The following is a 22018-nucleotide window of genomic DNA, read 5'->3' on the forward strand; positions in this document are numbered from 1 at the left end:
ATATATATATATATATATATATATATATATATATATATATATAGGATGTATATATTATGAGAATGGTAAAGATATATGAGAATATGAGAATAAATAATAGCCATTGGATAAAAATTGAATGGGTAAGATTAAAAAACTCATTATGTGCCTCTCTTACTCTATTACAATTTCTTTTATACCCATTTTCCCTTTCAGTCTTCTTCATCGGTCACCGCAAGGATGATATCATGATATGTTGTTCACCATCACCACACCGGTGCATATCCAGGAAGGATATTCAACGCAACGATGATACGCTAGTCACCACCAGCACACCGGTGCAGATCTGGCACTAAGGACATTCTTTATCTGTTGCTAATTTATGTTATGCACCCATGTTTGTAGTTCCAGATCGGTCAGCCGCCTGAGATTGGCCGTCGACTCTTCGTTGTCCCTTTTACACCGCCACCATGTGTGGCTACTCTCTTTTTGTGTGTTAGAAATTTATTTTAATTCATTGATTTCTCATATGGTATCAAAATAGTTTGGATCTGCAATGGTTAATTTAATTTATTTTGTAATCATAGTTTGAAATTAGACAAATTGGATTGTTTCAAAACAGCTTGTAGTATTTGAGAGGGCTTGAATCAATATTTTGCATCAAAATTAAAAAAATAGAATGAGTAGTTGAGTACAAACAAGCACGCGTGAGATACCAGGAGGGAATTAATTTGCAGAAAAAAGTCAAGAGACAAGGTAAATAGAAACCGACATAGATGGAAATTGCGTTGAAGAAGACTAGGGAAGTTTTTACCATATAGGTAATATAACGTAAATAGAAACCGACTGTCTTTGTCGTACACCGCGGAACTTTTTACCGTTATTGACAATAGGAACCTTCGCCGCCTTCGCCGGCCGTTTAACAGATGATTCTCCGGCAGGTCTTTTTCTGTTGACGGTTGGTTTTACCGTGGTTTCGATTTCAATACGGTTTATAAAACGCTTTGTTCTGTTTCTGAAGAAAGGTTGTGTTTCTCTTTCATCGCCGGATGAGTCGGTTGCGTCTGGGTCGGTGACTGATATTCGTACACTGATTATAACTTTTTGGGAAAATGGATATAATTTAAAAGAAATAATAATAATAATTATTATTATAGAGTAAGAGAGGCACATAATGAGTTTTTTTAATCTTACCCGTCAATTTTTGATCCAATGGCTATTATTTCATTCTCATATTCTCATATATCTTTACCATTATCATAATATACATCCTCTATATATATATATATATATATATATATATATTTATTAACAATTTTTCTTTATTTTTCGTAGTCACAAGTAACTTGGCTAAATCACCACACAGCGACTATTGAGGCAATATTCAACAAAAAAGCCACCAAGCGTCTGTCGACCTTACTTTTTGAAGCACGAAAAAAGGTTAAAAAGGATCCTTCAAAACCACCACTCTGGCTCGCTGGTAATTCATACCCTCTGTTGCGCCTCAGATGGGAAGAGGAAGAGTATAAGACAAAATGTCAGAAGAACAAAAACAACAGAAATACTGATGAAGCCAATCGTGCATGTGTACACTCTGGAGGTTCGAAATCTGCCGGAACACTTCGCCTTGAGTTCATTCAACAATTTGGTCATCCACCCACCTTTACGGAAATGAATGAACTGATACACAAGTATGCAGAATCCGGTGAATGGACGGGGACAAGGGCGCAAGATGTTTCGATAAGTATTTATATATATTATTTATTATTTATTTCTTATAACATTATTTTTTAAACATTATAATTATATTTAAACATTATAATTAATTAATTATAATTATTTTTTAATTTATTGTAGAGGTTGACGCAAATTTTTGTTGAAGAATATAACGCCAACCAACAAAGATTACCACCTCATAGGCGAGATAGTGATGAGGTTCGTCGAAACAAGATTTCGTTGGCTTTTGTTAAGAATGCTGGTGGTGCGAATCGAGGTCACAAATTCGCTGCTGGGTCTACATCTTCTTTATATGAAAGTGACCCAAGTGGATTGAGAGATGTCAGTTACACATCTAGATCTAGTATGAGTACAAGACGCTCTCGGCCAGCTCAAAGAGAGGAAACCGATGATGAGTATCTAGCGCGAATGAGGGCCACGATTCGAGAAGAAGTTCGCGAAGAGTACGAAGCAACACTTGATGAGCGGGTGGACCAACGGGTTGAACTTCGTTTGCAGGAATTCTTTGCGCAGCAGAGGGCGGCGGGGGTTGGATCATCATCTCAGGGATCGGCACGACAAAATCAAAATGCCGGTGAACAAGAATATCGACCAGATTTGAATAACATGGTCAATTTGAATCAGCTGCCGGAGTACCGAGAGGGTGATCCAATACTGAGTATGAGCATAGAGGATATGAGTCAAATGCTTAATGATCCAGTTCATTTGTAATTTTTTGATCCTGTTGGGCAAACAAGTGGAAGCAGTAGTGGTGGAAGCGGTAGAAATAATCAACAAACTGCTTTCACCGAATATCATCGACAGAGATCATCAAATCTATATCAACAAGACTTCATAATCCCACATGACAACCCCAATCAACCCCAAGACAATTTCTTCCCGAATCAAGCCAACTTTGATCCCAATCAAGCCAGAAACTTCGTTCATAGGCCTGTGGCACGACCTCCTATGGCGCGACCGATACTCCCCCAGTAAGAATAATTGAGGGAGGTAGAGGCCGAGGCCAAGGAAGGCCGCGTGAGCCAACATACAGTGGCAAGGGGAAGCAACCACTAAATCAGCCTGACCGACCTTGATGTGTAATTTTAATTATCTGTTGATTTAATTAGTTGTATAACATAACGACAATTTATTATGTTTAATTGTTTTTTTTTGTGATGGTATGTTTAATTATGCTTGGTTGTAATGACAATATTATTGTTATGTTTAATTATGCTTATGTTAAGTATTTATATTATGCTTTTAATTAAATTTTAATATTTTTTTGTAAAAATAAAATTATATTTAATATTTTTTAATTATTTATTATGCAGTATATTTTTTTTAAAAAATTAAATTATTAAAACTAGAATTTTAAAAAAATAATTTAATAATTTAATTATTTAAAAATCAATATTATTAATATTGATTTTTTAAATAATTAAATAATTAATTTTTTATTTTTATTTTTAAATTAATACAACTTTACTGACGGCTGCAGTCCCCAGGAATTCACCCTCGAATTCCGTTATTGGCGGCTGCAGGCCGTCACAAATGTTCATTGTTTTTTGAATTTCGAATGGTCATTATAGGCGTCTCCAGGCCGTCAGTAACGTTATTGACGGTCCTGGGCCGCCAGTAATCAATACCGACGAGTTATTTGCAGAGGGCCCTTGGCCGTCAGTAATGCATGTAATTTTGACGAAAATTATGCATTATTGAGGGCTTTTGGCCGCCAGTAAAACCTTGTTTTCTAGTAGTGGAAGTTCTTTAGGAGTTCCAATAATATTTATATCATCAACATACACGAAAATTATAACAAATTCTTTTCCAATTTTTTTTATGAAGATACATGGACAAATGAAGCCATTTGTATATATCCTCTTTTAGCAAATATTCACTAAGGTGATTATATACCACATGTGTCCAGATTATTTTAGCTCGTAGAGAGACTTATTCAATTTGATGGAATAGTCTTCCCATATTCAGGACTATGTACCTCAGACAAATTAAATCCCTCGACAAGCTTCATGTAATTATCACTATTAAGTGATCCATATAAATAAGTTGTAACACCATCCATCATGTGCAATTTTGAATCCTTCATGTGCAACAAGACTAATTAAGTACCATAAAGTACTTGCATCCACTACAAGCATCATAGTTCAGATAAGTGGCGCGATACCGATACGATATCAATACGAAATTTTTTTCAAAATTCTCAATACGATACTAACATGATACGCTATTTAAAAATTAAATTTAAAATTAAATATATAAATGCACAATATATAAATATAACTAAAATTGCACATAATTAGTACTATAAAAAAAAGACATAATTAGTACTATATCTTAAGTTAATTTTCAAGAAGTAGTTTTCAACCTCTTCTCCTAGAATCTCTTTTTATACAATTTTGCACATTGAAAAAAAACTGTTTTTTATGGTTAAGAGCTTTAGTAAAAATGTGTTTGGCCCAACTTCTCATTTTAAAGAGAATAAAAAGCTAAAAAAAGTCGCTTCCAATCCCATTCCCAGCACGAATCTTCTGCAGCAAGTAGCTCTGCATGGTTAATTAATTAAACTTACACAAGTTTCAAACGTTGAAAGGTTGTTGAATACTTGAATGGTTGTTACCAAACTCAAAAACCACTATCAAACAATTCAACCATTCACTTTTCCCTTTTCCTTTTTCATTCTACAATGCAAAACACCAACACCATTTCTCAGCCTTCACATTCCACAACGAGATCTCATCGTTCGCTTCATTCTCATTCCTCTTCTCACCGTCACCATGTTCACCTCTTTCTGGCGATCCATCGATCGCTTCTCCGTTCAACACTTCAGGTAAGTTCAATCGTTAGTTAGGGTTTCATTTCAGTTTTTTATGCTCTGTTTTTTTCGTAATAAGTAATTTCTATTGCGCATTTTTAGGTTTTTCTTGTTTCTTGAGCATGAACTTTGTTTCGTGTAAATTGGATTGTTATGAATTTTTTTATGCTTATGGATTTTGGAATTTGATGTTGTTTCAGATGTGTAATTAGTGAATTGCAGAAAATCAAAGTTGTGAACGAGCATAACAGGGTAATTAATACAAGTGAATTTGTTTGTGCATTCCCTATTTTTAGAAAGAAAATCGAGGAAATCATCGAATTAGTCCATGATTATGTAAGACACTCTCAAATAGGCAACTGACTTTATGAATATTTCAAAAAGGTCGCCGACTCTATTTAACTTTCAAATTGGTCCCTATATTTAAACACTTACTATCAAACTTTCAAATTGGCCCCTATATTTAAACACTTACTATCAACTAAGTCCCTATATTTTACAACTTATCAATTTGGTCCTTAAAGGTTTTTCACTTATTCTTATTGTAGTCCCTAACATATTATTTGATGGACTAATATGAGTAAACGGTCAGAGACCTTTTTGAAATATTCATAAAGTCATACATCTATTCGAGAGTATTTTATGAAGTCAGGGACCAATTAATTGGTTTATTCAAAGAAAATTACAATGTAATTATGATTGCTGTTTTTTTTTTTGCAGGAATTTGTGGTTGATTTATTGCAGTGTATTGTGGAGATAGTAACCTATGGTGATAGACAAGATCCGTTGATTTTTGAGTATGAATTTGTCGTGGAAATTTTGTTTTTAAGATATTGTTGTTATTTTTGTGATGAAATTTCGGTAATTTGTGACTGATAGTAAACATTTAGATGTTTCATGGAGTACCAAGTGCTTGCGGAGTTTGTTCGCATGCTTAAGACCAATGAAAATTCAAAGATTGAGGCACCGCTGCTGCAGTATCTGAGCATAATGATTCAAAACATGGATAATGAACAAGCAATTTGTAAGATGGTTAATCTTTATTGATGTCTCTGGCTAAAACTCGTTAACTTCTAAGTCTTAGCTGTTTATACATAAATTGATATCCAAATGAAATATTCATTTTACAAAACAAAGTGTTACTCTGAAGGTTACTTACTATAAATTGGTATTTCATATTTGCATGTTGCAGACTATTGCTTCAGCAATGGTTATATTAACAGCATTATTTCACATCCCTACAAATTTGACGGGGGAGACTTAGCTTCGTACTATGTGTCTTTTCTAAGGTTTTGATTCTTTTTGGTTCTCATTATTTGTTGGAAGTCATTTATCTTTAATTCTTTATCGATAGAGACATGCAGTTATTAGTTCTACCTTTTTCTGCTAGTTTTCTCTTTTTTCGTTTTTACTTGGTTACCGAATAATATTCGGAAGGGTACAGATTGTGATTTTAATATTTTGCTTATGACATTTCTGTATCATAATTTAATCAGAAAGTATATTTTTTTTTTTGGTTTATTTCTTCATGCAGGGCAATTAGTGGTAAAATAAGTAAGGACACACTTTGCCTCCTTGTGAAGGTTCATGGGGTAAGCTAAAACACATAAATAGTTTTCTGGTGTATTTTAGATCAACATAGTTATCTTTTCACTCTTGAAAGGCACTTATTAGGCCACGATTTTCAACTTACATCAACGGGGATCTTACTTCATTAATCCAATATTGTCATTATCAAAGATACTTTAATAGTACATTCTAGTTGAGAAAGATATCAGTGAAAATTACATATGTGCTTCCTGCCTTGCATAGTGGTGTGTGAAACCTTTCACTTACTATTTGTGAACATGATGAAAGGGAGAAACCATTACTATTAGGTCTCTACTAGCATTAAATATATGCTAGTGAGAGAGTTTGTTAGTTTGATAGGTTAGTTGGATTGACATTGTTAGAAGAAATAAAACATGTTGTTTAAGTGGGAGATCTGTCTTGTCATTTAAGAAAATGTTGGGATCTTTAGGCTAGAGAGGTGCTGACCCTCAAAGTTCAACAATGTTGATTTAATCAGGGAGACTGTGCCTGTTCTCTCTAATAACATAACATACTAAGCTTCTATCAACCAGTAGCTGTGACCGTTGGGTAGTGCGTAACTGCGTATTGAAGGACTCAAAAAGTGTAAGGGTTAGACTTAGAAAAAATGAAGCAGCACATTCTTGGATAATTGGATAAGTAAGGAAATAGATTGCAAGTTTTAGGAGAAAATTAAAGGAAGAACATTTTGGTTCCAAGAAAAGGAAAGAGGATCTTGGGAGCTAGAATAGAAGGAAAAATGGAGGATTGAAAACCAATGACCAGGAATGCAGTGATGGAAGGGAATGGTGAAAAACAAAAACACCAGGGCTCCAGGAGACGCTGAGATGGAAATAGTTCTTGTCTTTTGAGAAATTGTTGAGGCCTTAGGTCTAGGATTGTGCAGATCTTTGTAGTTATACATTGTTGTTCTATAATAATAGAGATTATCTATGTCTTTTGTAGTTATCATCAACATTATTGTCAGTTAACTTGTGATGGAGATTTCTTTTTGTCCAGCTGAATTCAGCAAGGAATTTTTAAAGATTCTGTGTCAACATTCAACTGCAGGATGCTGTAGTCTCCTTTCCCTTGTACACAGAGGCTTTAAGATTTGCTCATCACGAGGAAAAGATGATTCAAACAGCAATACGTTCATTGGTTCTCAATATATGCAATGGTATGTGGCTGCTCTTTTACTTGGAACTTCCTATATGCATATGCTCTAGAGCAATCTGTTTCTAAATTTTACAATGCTTTTGTCTTGGTTCTACAGTTAGTGATGACATGGTATATCAATTTATATTGACTCCTCCAGTTTCCGAATATTTCTCTGACCTAGTTCATAGATTAAGAGATCTATGCTTCTGCTTAGACGTTATTCTCCATGATAAAGGGTATTTTCACTTTAACTTTTTTAAAGAGATAATTCTTGTTGCATATGCCCTTGGATACTTCTAACTTCTGAAGATCTAACTCGCTACTTTGAAGCAGGGAGATGGAGAATCAAAAAAGAAGAAATGGGCTGATTCTTCAATCTGATAAAATTGTGGACGAACTGTACTACTTCAAAGACATTCTTAGTGTTGGCAAGCCACATTTGACAGGACTGGTTACTGAAAATCTGCTGAATGGACTTGTGTTTCCTGTACTAATCTCATTACTAGTTTTGAAGAATAATGATGTAAGCTGAGAAGAATTCCTGTAAACTAGTCAACCTTTAATTTTAGTTTATCTTAGCTTTGTACCATCTCTAAATTGACTTTAATGTTCAAGTCTGTTAATGATGATCAGGTCGTTCCCGCCAAATCTTGAATATTTAATCTATAGTATATTGTATGGTAGAATGGGAATGCCTTCATTTGGTATTCAAAACTGCAGGGCTTGTTTACTTAGTGAAAACATTTTCTATCTTCATTTTCTAAAATTTGCATTAGTTTTACTTGTTAACAAGGAGAAAAGAGTCTTCAAGTGAACAATTATTTGCATTTCTGAAAACAATGAAAATGTCAAAAGGGTTATTTTCATTATTCCCTGAAGTGCATCATCCCTAACTAGTATTTATCTTCTCTCCATCACACTGACTCACTTTAAAAGTATTTTCTCTTTGCTAACAAATTAAACTAACAGAAATTTTAGGAAATGAACAAAAATCCCATAGTTCTGTTCTTGCTGGTGAAAACTCCTATATTATAGTTGCTGTTTTCACACGACTTTTATTTAAACTTTTTATCACATGATGTACTTATTCAAACATTATCTTTGCCCAGGAGTCAGGTTTATCTGCTGTCACTTCACTATATATTGTATCCCGCCTTCTTCAAGTTGTTGGTGGAAGAAGCATGATTAATAATGTGGCATGTGTCATATTCTTTTATCATTTTTTGAACTTAAATGTGAGAATTCGAAGTGATGGGAATGCTACTGATGGCCATGATGACATTAAACCTTTTGTAAAGTGCTTTAGTGAAATTGAAAGTACTATATGTTATGCTCCAGAGTTAAATGGAGCTGAGAGCATCACTGGGAACTATTTAGGTGCTCATGGGGAAGATGTCATGTCTGGTTTTAGTGCCGATGAAATTTGTTCCAAAAGGTTGGCATATTTGTTCTTCATATTTTGTCATTGTTATGTGTAAATTCCGTATAGACTTTATAGTGTTGAGATTGTTTTGTTATGTCTTCACTCTTTACAATCCATTACTTTCCTTTTGCTTGTGTATATATAATATGCCTGAAAGAAGATCCAGGGGAAAGTGTGGGAGATGAGATAAAAACTTTATTTCATATTGAAAGGGTCAGGTTACTGGAAGAATAGTGAATGTTGATAAAAGAAATTCCCAGATTAATAGTAATGCTGCAGAAGTAGTTGACCATTTATGTATTATGATCCTGGTAACCAAAGTGTACATATAATGAAGTTTCTATCGTTGCAGGAGAGGAATACTTGAATTTGTTTTCTCTGAGGATTGCAGCCTATTGTTGCCATCTGTATCTCTGTTGCTCATTTTGGCAGAAAGTAAAGGTATTTTTTTTTTTTTGAATTGGCAATTAATTTTATTAATCTCTAAAGCTCAAACTATGAACACAAAGAAGTATCGAAGGAAAGGCAGATACAAGATACAAAAGGAAACAAATACTACAAAACCGCAATGCACCACAAACATAAGGCACTAAGACACGAAAACACCAAATACACCAATAAACCAAACAGCAAGGTATATCAAAAGACACAAAATACAGACACACACAGCACAACAAACAGCAACAGGAGCACAACACAGCAGCAGCACAAGAACCACACAGCAGAAACTCATACCTCTGAAACCTGTACAATGACAACCCTGAATCAACATCGAGGCAAACAATTACACGGATCCCAACTTCACTCATAAAACATACTAGGGTGCAGCTTAAATTTTCCCGAGCTCCATTTCCACGACAATACTTTTATACTCTCCACCTCTAAATAATCCTTGTTACCGTTTGAAAAGCTAACATCATTCCTTGCCTTCCAAATTCCCCAAATAATCCTTGTTATTGTTATTTCCTTCAATTATGTATCCTAGCAATTGTCTTTTAGTACGTAACTGAATTATTTGTTTGTTGCTTTTTCATGCAAGTTTTGCAGATCTTGATTCTAGAATATCTCCAATGATAGGACTATATGGGACTGGGAATGTTATGGTAAGTATCCATTGAATTGAACTGAAAAGGATCATAAACTTTTAGAATGGCATACTACAGCACATTCATTTCCACACCATGTTAAGGATCATGTATATACTAGAAACGAAGTATTTTTTGCTGAATAAATGTTAGAATTCTTTAACCATGCTGAGATATCTGTAAGCAAGTACAATATTGCCTCCATACATATTCATTTATGACTTCTGTTCTTGCTTACTAACATATTTGAGGTGGACATGTTTCTCTTCAATTATCCTTTTAAAATTAGTTTTTTTTTTCCTTCCTAGTTAATAATCCTATTGTTGGGAAAATTATAAGAAAGGGGATCTTGGTAAAAATTGCATTAATTTTATTTCTTATTTTTTGTGTACAGAAATTGATTACAAAACATATATAGACTACACCAGTCCTGATTAAGGAATTAAAATATAATAAAAACTGTATAAATCATATTTAACCAAATATGTCCGAATTATTGAAACAAATCTCTACTAATTATATTACATACCACTCAACTATCTGAACAAATTTACCTATTGAATGGGTTAATTATTCACTTAATTCATTTTTACACAAATTATATTTACAGTAATTTTCCCTTGATTTTGTATATTTTTTTTGTCTACAAAGAAGTTGAGGATCGAAACCAGGACCTCTAACATACTACCCAAATCCCTCACTACTAAATATGATTTCCCTTGATTATTGAACTGAAAGCTGTTGGTGTTAGATGAACCATGCATTAAATATGATTTCTTTTTCTTTCATCTTCTTTGTCTGTTTCAGTTGCAAACTATATTTAAAGTAATTTTCCCTTGATTATTATTGAACTGAAAGCTGTTGGTGTTAAATGAACCATGCAATAAATATGATTTCTTTTTCTTTCATCTTCTTTGTCTGTTTCAGTTGCAAGCTAATGGTGCGTCAACTTCTAAGCCTGCGGATGGTAGTATCTTTAGATTTATGCCTATGGTATATGTAACAATGTTATTTTAAATCTCTTTAACAAAATTATTCTTTGTTATTATATTTGTTATGTAATTTTTATGTTGTTAAATTTGGTTCTGTATAGCGTACCAAATGATAACAAAATAACCAAGTCCTCTTAAATTTGACAGATTGTAAATGCCCTCCTGAAGGTTTTAGCTTTCCAGCAATCCCTCTCTGCAATGATGCAATGGCATGTTGGATGGTGCTTACGAAAGCTACTTAACTTCAACAGAGAGGGACTTAATAGTGATAATCTCCTCCTTTTCACTGTAAGTATTCAACAATTTCGAAAAGCCATAGTTTTGTGGCAATACATGATTTTTTTAAGGAATAACTTATCCATGCCATTATTAATTCCAAATATCAAATTGTATTTACACACTCAAAGTTTCTAAAGTTTTATAATTTCTAGTTTCCATTGGCAGACTTCATATGATCAGTCTCGTGCACGCTTTCTGAAAGAACTTGATGGAATTTGGTTTGATCATATTCCAGATGCTCTCAGAAATGAATGGGAAAGTTGTTTAAGAGGTATTTATAAGTTAGTATATGCTTAATATATGTATTGCATAACTTGATTTTTTTATCAGTTAGAAATTGCATAAATATTTTTGTAACAAAAAACAGGAAGTCAAAATTCTTGTTGAATCATTGACATGTTTATTTTTTGATTGTGTCCAATAGCATCCCTTAATTCAGGTAGCTAAGCCTGTCTGCTTGGATTAGGCGTGGTGGTTGTCGTGCTAACAAAAGATAAATTATCTTCGACAGATTATACATATTTTCCTCTAATGCTCATTCCTTATGTTGCATGCAGCTCTTGAACAATCTTCCCAATATAAAGATCCATTATTTATGTTGGAGCTTGTTCTTCACCAACAATCTACCAACGGTATTGTCATCTTTGCATGAACTATTCGTTTAATGAAATGGTATTTTCCGGTTGATATTAAACCGTATAAAGTACCGATTACGATTTCATCAAGAGTATATTGGTTGATGTCTATGACAGGAGAAACATCTTCATATTTTGCTTGGCAAAGGATGGATAATGCAATCAAGGTATTGTTATTTATTCTGTTCAATTGACTTTCATATTATTAGTTGGGTTTTTCTAACCTGTGCAATTGCACAGGATAAGCATGGGTATTTAATGCCTTGTTTTGTGAATTTTCCAAAACTCATGATGATTGAATTTTTTCTAAAAAATAGGGGGGAGAGAGAGAGAAAAAAAATTCACTCATCAATGAGTTTTGGAAAATCCACAAAACAAGGCATTAAATACTGATGCTTATCCTGTGCAATTGCACAGGTTAGAAAAACCCTTATTGGTTTTATTATTTCATCATTTCGTTACTTTCTACAAACACTGAATGGGTGCTTGTTTTCAATGCGGATAAGAAATTTAAATTGACTTTTACTTTTCACCTTTGTATTAACCATATTTACCAGGTACATCCCTGGTCTAGTGCTCAACATATGCTTTTTTGAATGGTAGATATTTTTCTAGTTGATTAGTCAAGCCATGAGAGTTCAAGTGATAGAGATCACATGTAATTACACATTGAATTCAAGCAATAAACCTATGATCAGATGAAATTGACAAATGCTTGAAATGTAATTGTAACCGGTAATCGGAAAGTACCACGAGTTCATGATTTGTGCATGTATTTTCCTGATTTTAAAGGCTGCTGTTAATTTCATATTGCATTTTAGTATCTCATCTCTAAAATTACTGAAGCAACTTCTGATATTTTATTCAGGCATTCATTCTTCACTTCCAGCTGAACACATTTATTTTCAAAAGTGTATTGGTTGAGAAGCCATTGTTGAACACTATTCCCAGTTCTACCAATGATTTTGGAGCAAACCGAACTTCAGATGTTTCATCTGCTAGCTTTGGGTCCAATGTTTCTTTGGGTGGGCATCATATATTTAAACTTGGTTGTGCCTTTGGCGTCAATTGTTATTTTTTGTTTAATTTCTAACGCTGTGTAACTTCTGCAGAATGTGGAATTCCATGTCGGATTGCATTTTCAAATTCTGAAATTAGGGATGTATATGTAATACCAATGGCATATGGAATGATCGGAAAGTTACTTCTTGCAGAGAAACACCCATTCCGCAGTCGACATGGAGTTGTGATTGCAATTGCTCCACTGGCAGGGTTATGTGTAAGTCGATGTTGTCTTAACATTTTGCTGGCCAAAGAATAGCTTCTGAAATTTTAATGTTTGATTATAATTTTGTTAAAAAGAGTGAAACTGTTTGATCTTATTGTCATGTGTTGCATTAAAGTTTATGTTGTTAAAAACCTCTACTTTTCTGTGTTTGATAGGTTCATTGAACCATCAACTGTACTAAATCAAAGGTGGAAAAACTATTACTAATACTTAATGACTTAAAATTTTGCTGCACCTCAGTTTTTTCTCTTTTAAAATTCATATATCAAGAAAAACAACCATATCATAGCTATTGATCTTTAGTTATTGAATGAGTCATGTTTTTATTTCTTCAGCATGTTTCATTTGCATTTTTTTCTTGTTTTTGATACAGCCTAAAATTGAAGTAGACCATCCCTCGTGGTTGCTTCTTCGAATAAGAAATTTTGACCCGCAGTTTTATACAATTAAAGCTAGAGAAAACAACCTGAGCATGCCTGATCAATTGAAAGATGGGAGATGGATTCTCGGTTTCCCGAATGCAAAAGCATGCGAGGAAGCTCAATTGGCGATTCTAAATGAAGTTACCAAGCAGAGATCAGCCGTGGAGTACATTCTTGATCCGTTACTTCAGAAAGATCTTGGATTAGCTGTAGACAAAGGTAGTTAAAGTTGTGGTAATGATTTACTGTGGCTTTACAATTCCCCCCCTCCCTCTTAGAATTTGTCTCTCACATTCTTCATATTGTTCCCTTTCTTAATTTTCTTATATTTGGGTTCTGTAAATAAGATAAAATTTATGCTGCATGTAATAACTGATATTTAAGTGTGCAATATTTTGTCAGATATGGGCCTTTAATTAGGGTAACAATAATAATGGGCCTTGTCGGTTCATATTAGTAGGTAGTTTTATTATTAGTAGGCAATTTTTATAGAAAATAACTTGCATATGTAACTGCAGTCTGCAGTTAGAGTAAGAATTAATTAATTAGGAGAATGAGAGGTATTGCCTATAAATAGAAGGGGTGTTTGAGAAAGGGGCCATTTTGGTATTGGGAGGCGGTGACCCTCGAAATTCTGTGATATCATTCTGTAGTTTATTTTAAATAATTGTTTATCTTATGTCATTTTACTATTTTAGCCTTGAGGGTTGTATTTAAAGGCATGATGCCTTATTTTAACGATCATTCAATATTCAACAAATTATCTTCTTCTCTAAAAAAACTCTTCCATTTAATATTATGTTTTGCATAATCTTTCTCATTTGTACCGAATTCTATTCAAACCATTGGAATTTCTACTTTGAGACTTAATTCTACCGGTTCGTCCCTAGAATCTATTTTATCGGTTACAATTGGTATCAAAGCATATTTCTTGAGCATATATGTTTCTAACAGATGTTTATCAGATTTCATGTAGAAATGTGATTGTTTGCAATACTTGAATACAAAGTTTCTGTAATTCCTTTAAATATTTGGCTGCTATCAATGGAGAAAAAAAATACTAACTTTAACAACTAATTACTAACTTTCTAACTTTGACAGTTTGAAAAATAAAATAAAATTGGCTGCTATCATTTTCACTGTCCACTGTCTAGTATTACATTTTAATGTTAGCATAGGTTTTGATTCTGTACTCTGATCTCCAGTATGTTTGCCCCTTTGGTATGCTGGATCTTAAAGTAACTCCTGTATTTACTAACCCAAAATTACATACATTCAATATTACACAGTCGAATTTAAAATAAAATAATACATTAGTCTAATTTATGGTGATATTGAAAAACAAATTGGATACCACTAATTTCCTTCCCTTCCGATCTATTGCATCTTTTATAATAGAGTTCATTTGCACCCACCGTGGAATTTTATACACTTATCAATAAATATATCCATTTGATCATGTTTTTTTGTTAACAAGGTATTTCTGCACACAATTGCGACTATCTTGAAGTAGTTGAATAATTCCATTTGGTCTTCAACTCTTGAATAATTCCAAGTAGTTGAACAATTGCGACTATCTTGAATTGCTAAATCACGTTCATCATTGCAAAGCAAATGACATGCCAACCCAAAGACCGGTATTGATACTTACACCGCTCCTTCGTCTTTAATGTTTACATCCTCTAATACCTTCACTGCATCTTTTATTACTGTCATTACGCAAGGCATTGTCTTCCTCTTGATTGAATTTGTTTGCATTATCCCTTACCGTATAACTTATACAAAAAATCATAGAGATACTACTAGGAATGTATATATTTGACAACATTTATATAATCTAACGAATTCTTTTAAATTATCCCTTGCTACAAGACTCGTCACAAAATATAGGGATACTCTATAGGAGGTTATATATACAACATTCATTAACCAAATTGAAAAATCTACCTACATTTACAGAAACACTAATTATAAAAAATTTAAACCAAAAAGATACATTCCAAATACGAACTACACATATGAACTAAATTGACAAATTTCGACCAAAAAATATTTGGTTTTTGAAGAGCAAAGTAAAAACTTTCCTTGATCCAAACTAGGTTTAGCGAGAAGAGGTTTTGTTATTGTGAACAAGGAGGGACAAAAGACTATTGTTATTTAGGAGATTTACTTTTGTCACCCTACCCCATTTCTCGTGCGCCCTATGAATTTATCAAAATACCTTTGTCCTCTACTTAGGTAGTGAATTTTATCCGCCGCTTAAGTAGAGGATGAGTAAAATTTTCATGATTTTCCAACACCTAAGATTTAACACCCTCCAAAGACACCCTACCATGAATTTTTGGCTTTCTTCATCCACCATTTAAGTAACGGACATATAGTTTCAACCTATTCGTTACTTAAGTAACCGACGGTCCTAACATATATAAGGAACACACCCACCTTCCCCCTCATTCTTGTCAGTTTCAAAAACAAAGAAAAACCTCCAAATTTTTCTTTTGAGACTTTGTATCAAGAAGCAATTTGAGCTAAGTCATTTGCCTCTTGATTTTCAATTCGAGGTACATGTTCCATGTCAACATAGTCGAAACATTTTAACAAAAAGAATTTGCAGTAACAAAATATTTCATTAAGTGTTCTTTAATGCACTTATATTCCTTTGTTAATTGTTTCACAATTAACTTTGAATCTCCTCTTATTATGATATTCTTTACCCCCAAGTCAAGCAAAATTTCAAGATATGCTATATTACGGCTTCATATTCAACCTCATTATTGGAGCAATGACCTTTGATTTTGTATTTGAACTTAGTTGGGATTTTAGATGGAGAGATAATGAAATCCCAATTTCAGTTCCATCTTTATGTATAGAACCATCAAAATATAATTTCTAAGATTCTGTATCCACATAACTTGGTGATGCTTCAAGTGCTGAATGATCAACAATAAGGTCAGCAACAATTTGGCCTTTAATGGCTTTCAAAGGCTGATAAATTAGTGAATATTCAGTAAGTGCTAAAGCCCATTTTCCAATTCGACTGTGCAATATTGGTTTCAACAACATGTGTTTAATTACGTCAAAATGAGAATAACCGTAAACATCAACAACTTTTATATAATGCTTAAGTTTTGTACAAGAGAAATACAAACAAAACAAAGCTTTTCTATTGGACTATATCTAGTTTCAGCATCATTTAGGACTCGACTAAGGTAATATATGGCCTTTTCAACGTCATTGTCATCTTCTTGAGCAAGCATGCTTCATATGGTCGAATTAGATGTTGATATATACAACTTCATCAATTTATTTCGACGGGGAAACATTAAAATATGAGACTTTGTTGAGTATTCTTTAATCTCATCGAAAGCTTTTTGGTGATCTTCATCCCCTTTGAAGTTGTCTTCCCTTTTGAGTTGAAGTAATGACGAAAAAACTTGAGTTTTGCCACTTAGGTTTGATATGAACCTCCTCAAAAATTTTATCTTCCCCAACAAAGAATGAAGTTGTTTCTTTGTCGAGGGAGGCTTGGTTTCCAATATTGCCTTTGTCTTGTTTTGGTTTATTTCAATGCATTTTTTATGCACCATAAAACCAAGGAAATCTCCTGGCAGTTCTGATGAATTTACTTTTCAGCAGACTCTCAATTTCCTCTTTGATCTTTGACATGATGTATGGTGCAAACATTCTTGGCAGTTGTTTCACTGACTTTTCCCTAGTTTAATTGTCAATTTTAATTCTACCATTTTCTACTAAACCTAGGCATCTCATTGTAATCCCAAGCAAAGCAATCCTTAAATTCTTTAACAAGTTCAATCATTTTGGTCTTTAGACCTGAATTGATCTTAGCATTAATGCATGTTAGCCTTTTTACGGAGCCATCTCCAAGATCAATATCTTGGAAAGGATATTGAGCTTTCATTTTCTTAGTCGTATTCATTGGATCTTTTTCAAATCCTAGAAGTTCGTCATCATAAATGCAATCACGCCTTAAAGTTTCCGGCATTTCTTTGCCATGATTAATATTATTGGCTTCAACAACCATTTTTTGTTTCAATTCGGCTTCGAAAGTCGCTTTAATTTTGTTTCAACCATATAAGCTGAAATCTTTGCCCAAGGATTGAGCTTAAACATACAAGTCTTCATACATCCCACCCTGTTAGTGGGATCTTGCCCTCCTTTGAGGACTCATCTTCAATTTCCTCCCTCTCCCAAATGAAACCATGGGTTTGGTGGAGAATGATTGAATGATATAACATTATCAGATGGGGCAAATACAACATTTTGTTCCTCACATGGCACAATGTTCGCCAGAGTTTTGTCAAAGGTTTGTTTGGTGATTTGGTCTACTTTTGTTAAGAAGCTCTGATCTGCTTCTATGTTTTCCACAAGACCGCTTCTCTCCGTATGGTTAATCTTTGATGGAGAGTTAAAGGCACAACACCGACTCCATGGATCCACTACCTTCTTAGAAATAAATTATAATTTGCCTTTGAAGGCACTACCAGGAATAAAGTGGGTCTAATAGTGCTAACCACAACATATTGCCTCCATGGAGAATCTAGTTTTGCCTTCATAATTTGAGAGGACAATGTTATGGGGGGACAAATCAGTGTCATATTTGCCTATATTTCTCAGTAGAGAATGAAGGCATAAGGTTTACAGTAGCACCAACATCAATCAGAACTTTATTTATCCCTACATTATTAACTTTAGCTTGGATAAATTGGGGTTTTAAGTTGTTCTTCATACCTTCGTTTGGCTTTTCAAGAAGAGCTTGTTCTCTTCGACACAACTATTGTTCATGCCATGATACCAAACTGATGATGATATTTTAGAGCCAGAAGCTGATTTCAACGACAGTTTGCTATTATGTCGAAGAGCAACAAACTCTTTTTGAAAGCCAAATGAAGGTATGGAGAACCACTTGAAACTGCTGTTTATCCAAGCTAAAGTTAATAATGTAGGGATAAAATAAGTTCTAATTGATGGTGGTGCTGCTGTACACCTTATGCCACATTCTCTACTGAGAAAAATAGGCAAATATGACACTGATTTGTCCCCCCATAACATTGTCCTCTCAAATTTATGAAGGGAAACTTGGATTTTCCATGGAGGCAACTCGGGTCAATATTGATGTGGGTAACACATCACTGTTAGACGCACTTTATTCTTGGTAGTGCCTTCAAAGGCAAATTATAACTTACTGCTAGGAAGGGAGTGAATCCATGGAGTAAGTGTTGTGCCTTCAACTCTCCATCAAAGATTAACCATATGGAGAGAAAATAGTATTGTAGAAGACATAGAAGCAGGTCAGAGCTTCTTCTTACCACAAGTAGACCAAATCACCAAACAAACCTTCGACAAAGACCCGATGAACATTGTGCCATGTGGGAAACAAAATGCAGCATTTGCCCCATCTGACAATGTATATCATTCAATCAAACTCCACCCAACCCATGGTTATCATTTGAGAGAGGGTGGAAATTGAAGACGAGTCCTCAGAGGAGGGTACGATCCCACTAACAAGGTGAGAGATGTATGAGCCCAATCATTGGGCAAATATTTCAGCTTATATGGCCGAAAACAAAATTCAAGCGGCTTTAAAAGCCAGATTGCAACAAAAAATGGCTGTCAAAGCCAATAATATTAATCATGACAAAGAAATGCTAGAAACTCAAAGACTTGATTGCATTTATGATGTCGAACCTCTATGATTTGAAAAAGATCCAATGAATTCGACTAAGAAAATGCAAGCTCAAGATCCTTTACAAGAATTTGATCTTGGAGATGGCTCGGTAAAAAGGCTAACATACATTAGTGCTAAGATCAATTCAGAAAAATGAGATGCCTGGGTTAAGCAGAAAAATGGTAGAATTAAAATTGCCAATTCGACCAAGGAAAAAGCCGGTGAACCAACTGCCAAGAAGATTTGCACTAGAGATCATGTCAAAGATCAAAGAGGAAGAGGAAATTAGGAGGCTGCTGAAAAGTGAATTCATCAGAACTGCCAGGTATGTCGAATGGTTAAATTGATGAAGTTGTATATATCAGCATATGATTCGACCATAGGAAGCATGCTTGCCCACGATGACAATGACTTTGAAAAGGGCATATATTATCTTCGTCGAGTCCTAAATGATGCTGAAACTAGATATAGTATAATAGAAAAGTTTTGTCTTTGTTTGTATTTCTCTTGTACATAACTTAAGCATTATATAAATCCTGTTGATGTTTATGTTTATTGTCATTTTAACGTAATTAAACACATGTTGAAACCGATATTGCACAATCAAATTGGAAAATGGGCTTTAGCACTTACTGAATACTCACTAACTTATTAGCCTTTGAAATCCAAAGGCCAAATTGTTGCTGATTTTGATTATTTCTCCATGATAAACATGGAACTCGAATTGGGATTTTGATTATTTCTCCATCTAAAATCCCGACTAAGTTAAAATACAAAATCCAAGGTCATTGCTCCAATAATGAGGCTGAATATATGAAGCCTTAATAGTAGGTCTTGAAATTTTTGTTGACTTGGGAGCCTCAATATGAAACCTATTTGTAGTCAATGTTTGAAGGATTTTGAGATTTACAACAAGAGGGATAGATTGCATCAAAGACCTTAAGTAGTGGTGATTGCGGTAATGGTTTGAAAAAGGAAGGTCTTAGCCTTCTTCAATCCTCATCTCTCTCCATCTTCTCATTTTGATAACATTACTATCATTAATAAACCTACTTCAACCGAGAAGCGTTGTACATGTGTCTAGATCTTATTTAGTGATGGTACTATGTAGCCCGTTGCAAAGTCATTGAGTCAAAGTTGAATTTGAATTTAGAATTTTTATTTTTCATTTAATAGAGAATAACTTTATATGATGTAGTCGTTGCAGATGATCCAAATCCAAACTCTATACCTTATCTAATTCTCTTCCCCAATATGAATTTAGGGTGCAAACCATAATTTGAAAAACTTCAAGACCTCCAACCTAAAATCTACCAACATTTCACGTCATTTTCTTTTAATATATGGTGAAACAATGTAAGAAATGGATGTTGTCTTTTAAGATTCCTATAAAGAATTTCCTTTATTACATATGGATGAACTCCATCACATTGGTTACCACAAGATTAACTCACCACAACCCCATTTTGTGCACCCAAAGTATCTGTATATACAAATAGCCCGCCATGAAGTGCCTAGATTCGATTCTTATTCTGAGGTTAAGCACAGATAACACGAGGTAGAGTAATCATTTGTATTCCTGATGATATACCCGCTTTCTTCCTAATAAATAAATCACAAGTGCATATCATATATTTAGGCATAAAATAATAAGAAACTTTTGCGGAAAAAAAGTGTTTGGTACGTAATTCCATCACCTTTACATTAACAAGGCTGTCATGTCAAAATTGGAGCAACTTTTTCTTCCTCATTCTAGCCTTTATAGCTGCCCATCCTGCCCAATACTATTAACTAATTAATCTTGTATTCCCTCTATTCCCTAGTAATATCTCATGAATATGCTCTATTTTGACACATAAATTTGATATTAATATTCAACACCAATTTAGATGGTTATTATAGTAGACATATGTTAATTACTCTTCACCATTTCTAATTATACGACCATATTTTTAAAGAGATATATTTATTACTCTTTTTTCAAATACTAATCTTATTTGTAGTAGCGGATTCAGGACCCTGGTTCAGGGGGTGCAAAAATTTTAATTTTTTTTGTATTAATCCTTTGATTTTCAGAGAAAGAGGACCCGAGTAATTCATAATTCGACCGCGAAATAAGTAAAGTCGAAGAAAAAAATTAATTTCATCATAGATTAAACTCGAGTTCTCTTGAACGATTCATTTTAGGAGCGCTCACTAATCACTTAAACTAAGTGTCTTACTTAATTTAATACTATATAATATGAGTAATTAATTAATATATATACCAATGTTGCAACTATATAAGTCTATAAGTAATACACATCTCCTTCTATATAATTTGTTGGTTAAAGTTTGCATTGTTAAGACATAGGTTCTACTTCAACCTAACAATACTTTGAAAAAGATGTAATATTAGGGAAAAATATACGAAAAATTAAAGATTGCTTGTCAATTTGTCAGCAAAAAAAGATGAAAAGACTAATGGTCAGTCTGTACAACTACAAACAGATCACTTTATTAACCAATGAGACACAAAATTGGGGCACAAAGGTAAACAATTCGGTCCACAGTGCAAAGAAAAATTTTCAGGGGGTGCAAAGTATAAACAATATAGGATATTAGGTGTAATTTCCCAAAATTCAGGGTGTGCAGGTGCACCCCCTGGTTGCACACTGGATCCGCCCCTGCTTATTTGCATTGAAATATAAAACATCAAACATTGAATACATTTACCACAAAGGGATAGTAACACCAACGAGTGCAGCTTTGCTCCTTTTCTATAAGCTCCATTTATTCAAAGTTGATTGCTCATATGATTAACATGTGGCAGAAACAAATCAAAGGGTTGAGATTAAAGCTTAGAACTAATTAATTATTAATTACTATTATTTTAAGAAACACTTGTCGTCCACTTTTTTCTCTGAACTAATTAACATTGTTCCTTCTTCTCCACTCACCGCGCCGCCGC

The 22018-nt window shown here is 33.8% G+C and overlaps 1 protein-coding gene across 7 annotated transcripts; it reads left to right on the plus strand.

The window, feature by feature from the left end:
* The first annotated feature begins 4092 nt into the window (after positions 1–4092).
* LOC123903289 (protein TRANSPARENT TESTA 9-like) lies at positions 4093–14079 on the plus strand. Of its 7 annotated transcripts, none has more exons than XM_045953240.1 (20): positions 4093–4543; positions 4729–4780; positions 5249–5325; positions 5419–5552; positions 5721–5817; positions 6063–6120; positions 7169–7277; positions 7374–7494; positions 7592–7781; positions 8368–8693; positions 9034–9122; positions 9729–9784; positions 10694–10759; positions 10906–11046; positions 11203–11308; positions 11595–11669; positions 11790–11839; positions 12541–12697; positions 12785–12951; positions 13334–14079. In XM_045953240.1, exons 1-20 carry the CDS (start codon positions 4323–4325, stop codon positions 13607–13609), a joined length of 2568 nt encoding a protein of 855 aa, XP_045809196.1. In that variant the 5' UTR covers positions 4093–4322; the 3' UTR covers positions 13610–14079. The 7 variants fall into 7 exon arrangements, 6 of the variants coding, with proteins under 6 accessions (XP_045809196.1, XP_045809195.1, XP_045809200.1 ...); XM_045953239.1 differs by having other exon boundaries at positions 4222–4543; positions 7589–7781; XR_006807884.1 differs by lacking the exon at positions 12541–12697 and having other exon boundaries at positions 4222–4543; positions 7589–7781; positions 13334–13472.
* Positions 14080–22018: the final 7939 nt, after the last annotated feature.

The sequence above is a fragment of the Trifolium pratense genome, linkage group LG1 (genome assembly GCF_020283565.1).
Source record: "Trifolium pratense cultivar HEN17-A07 linkage group LG1, ARS_RC_1.1, whole genome shotgun sequence".
Taxonomy (NCBI): Eukaryota; Viridiplantae; Streptophyta; class Magnoliopsida; order Fabales; family Fabaceae; genus Trifolium; species Trifolium pratense.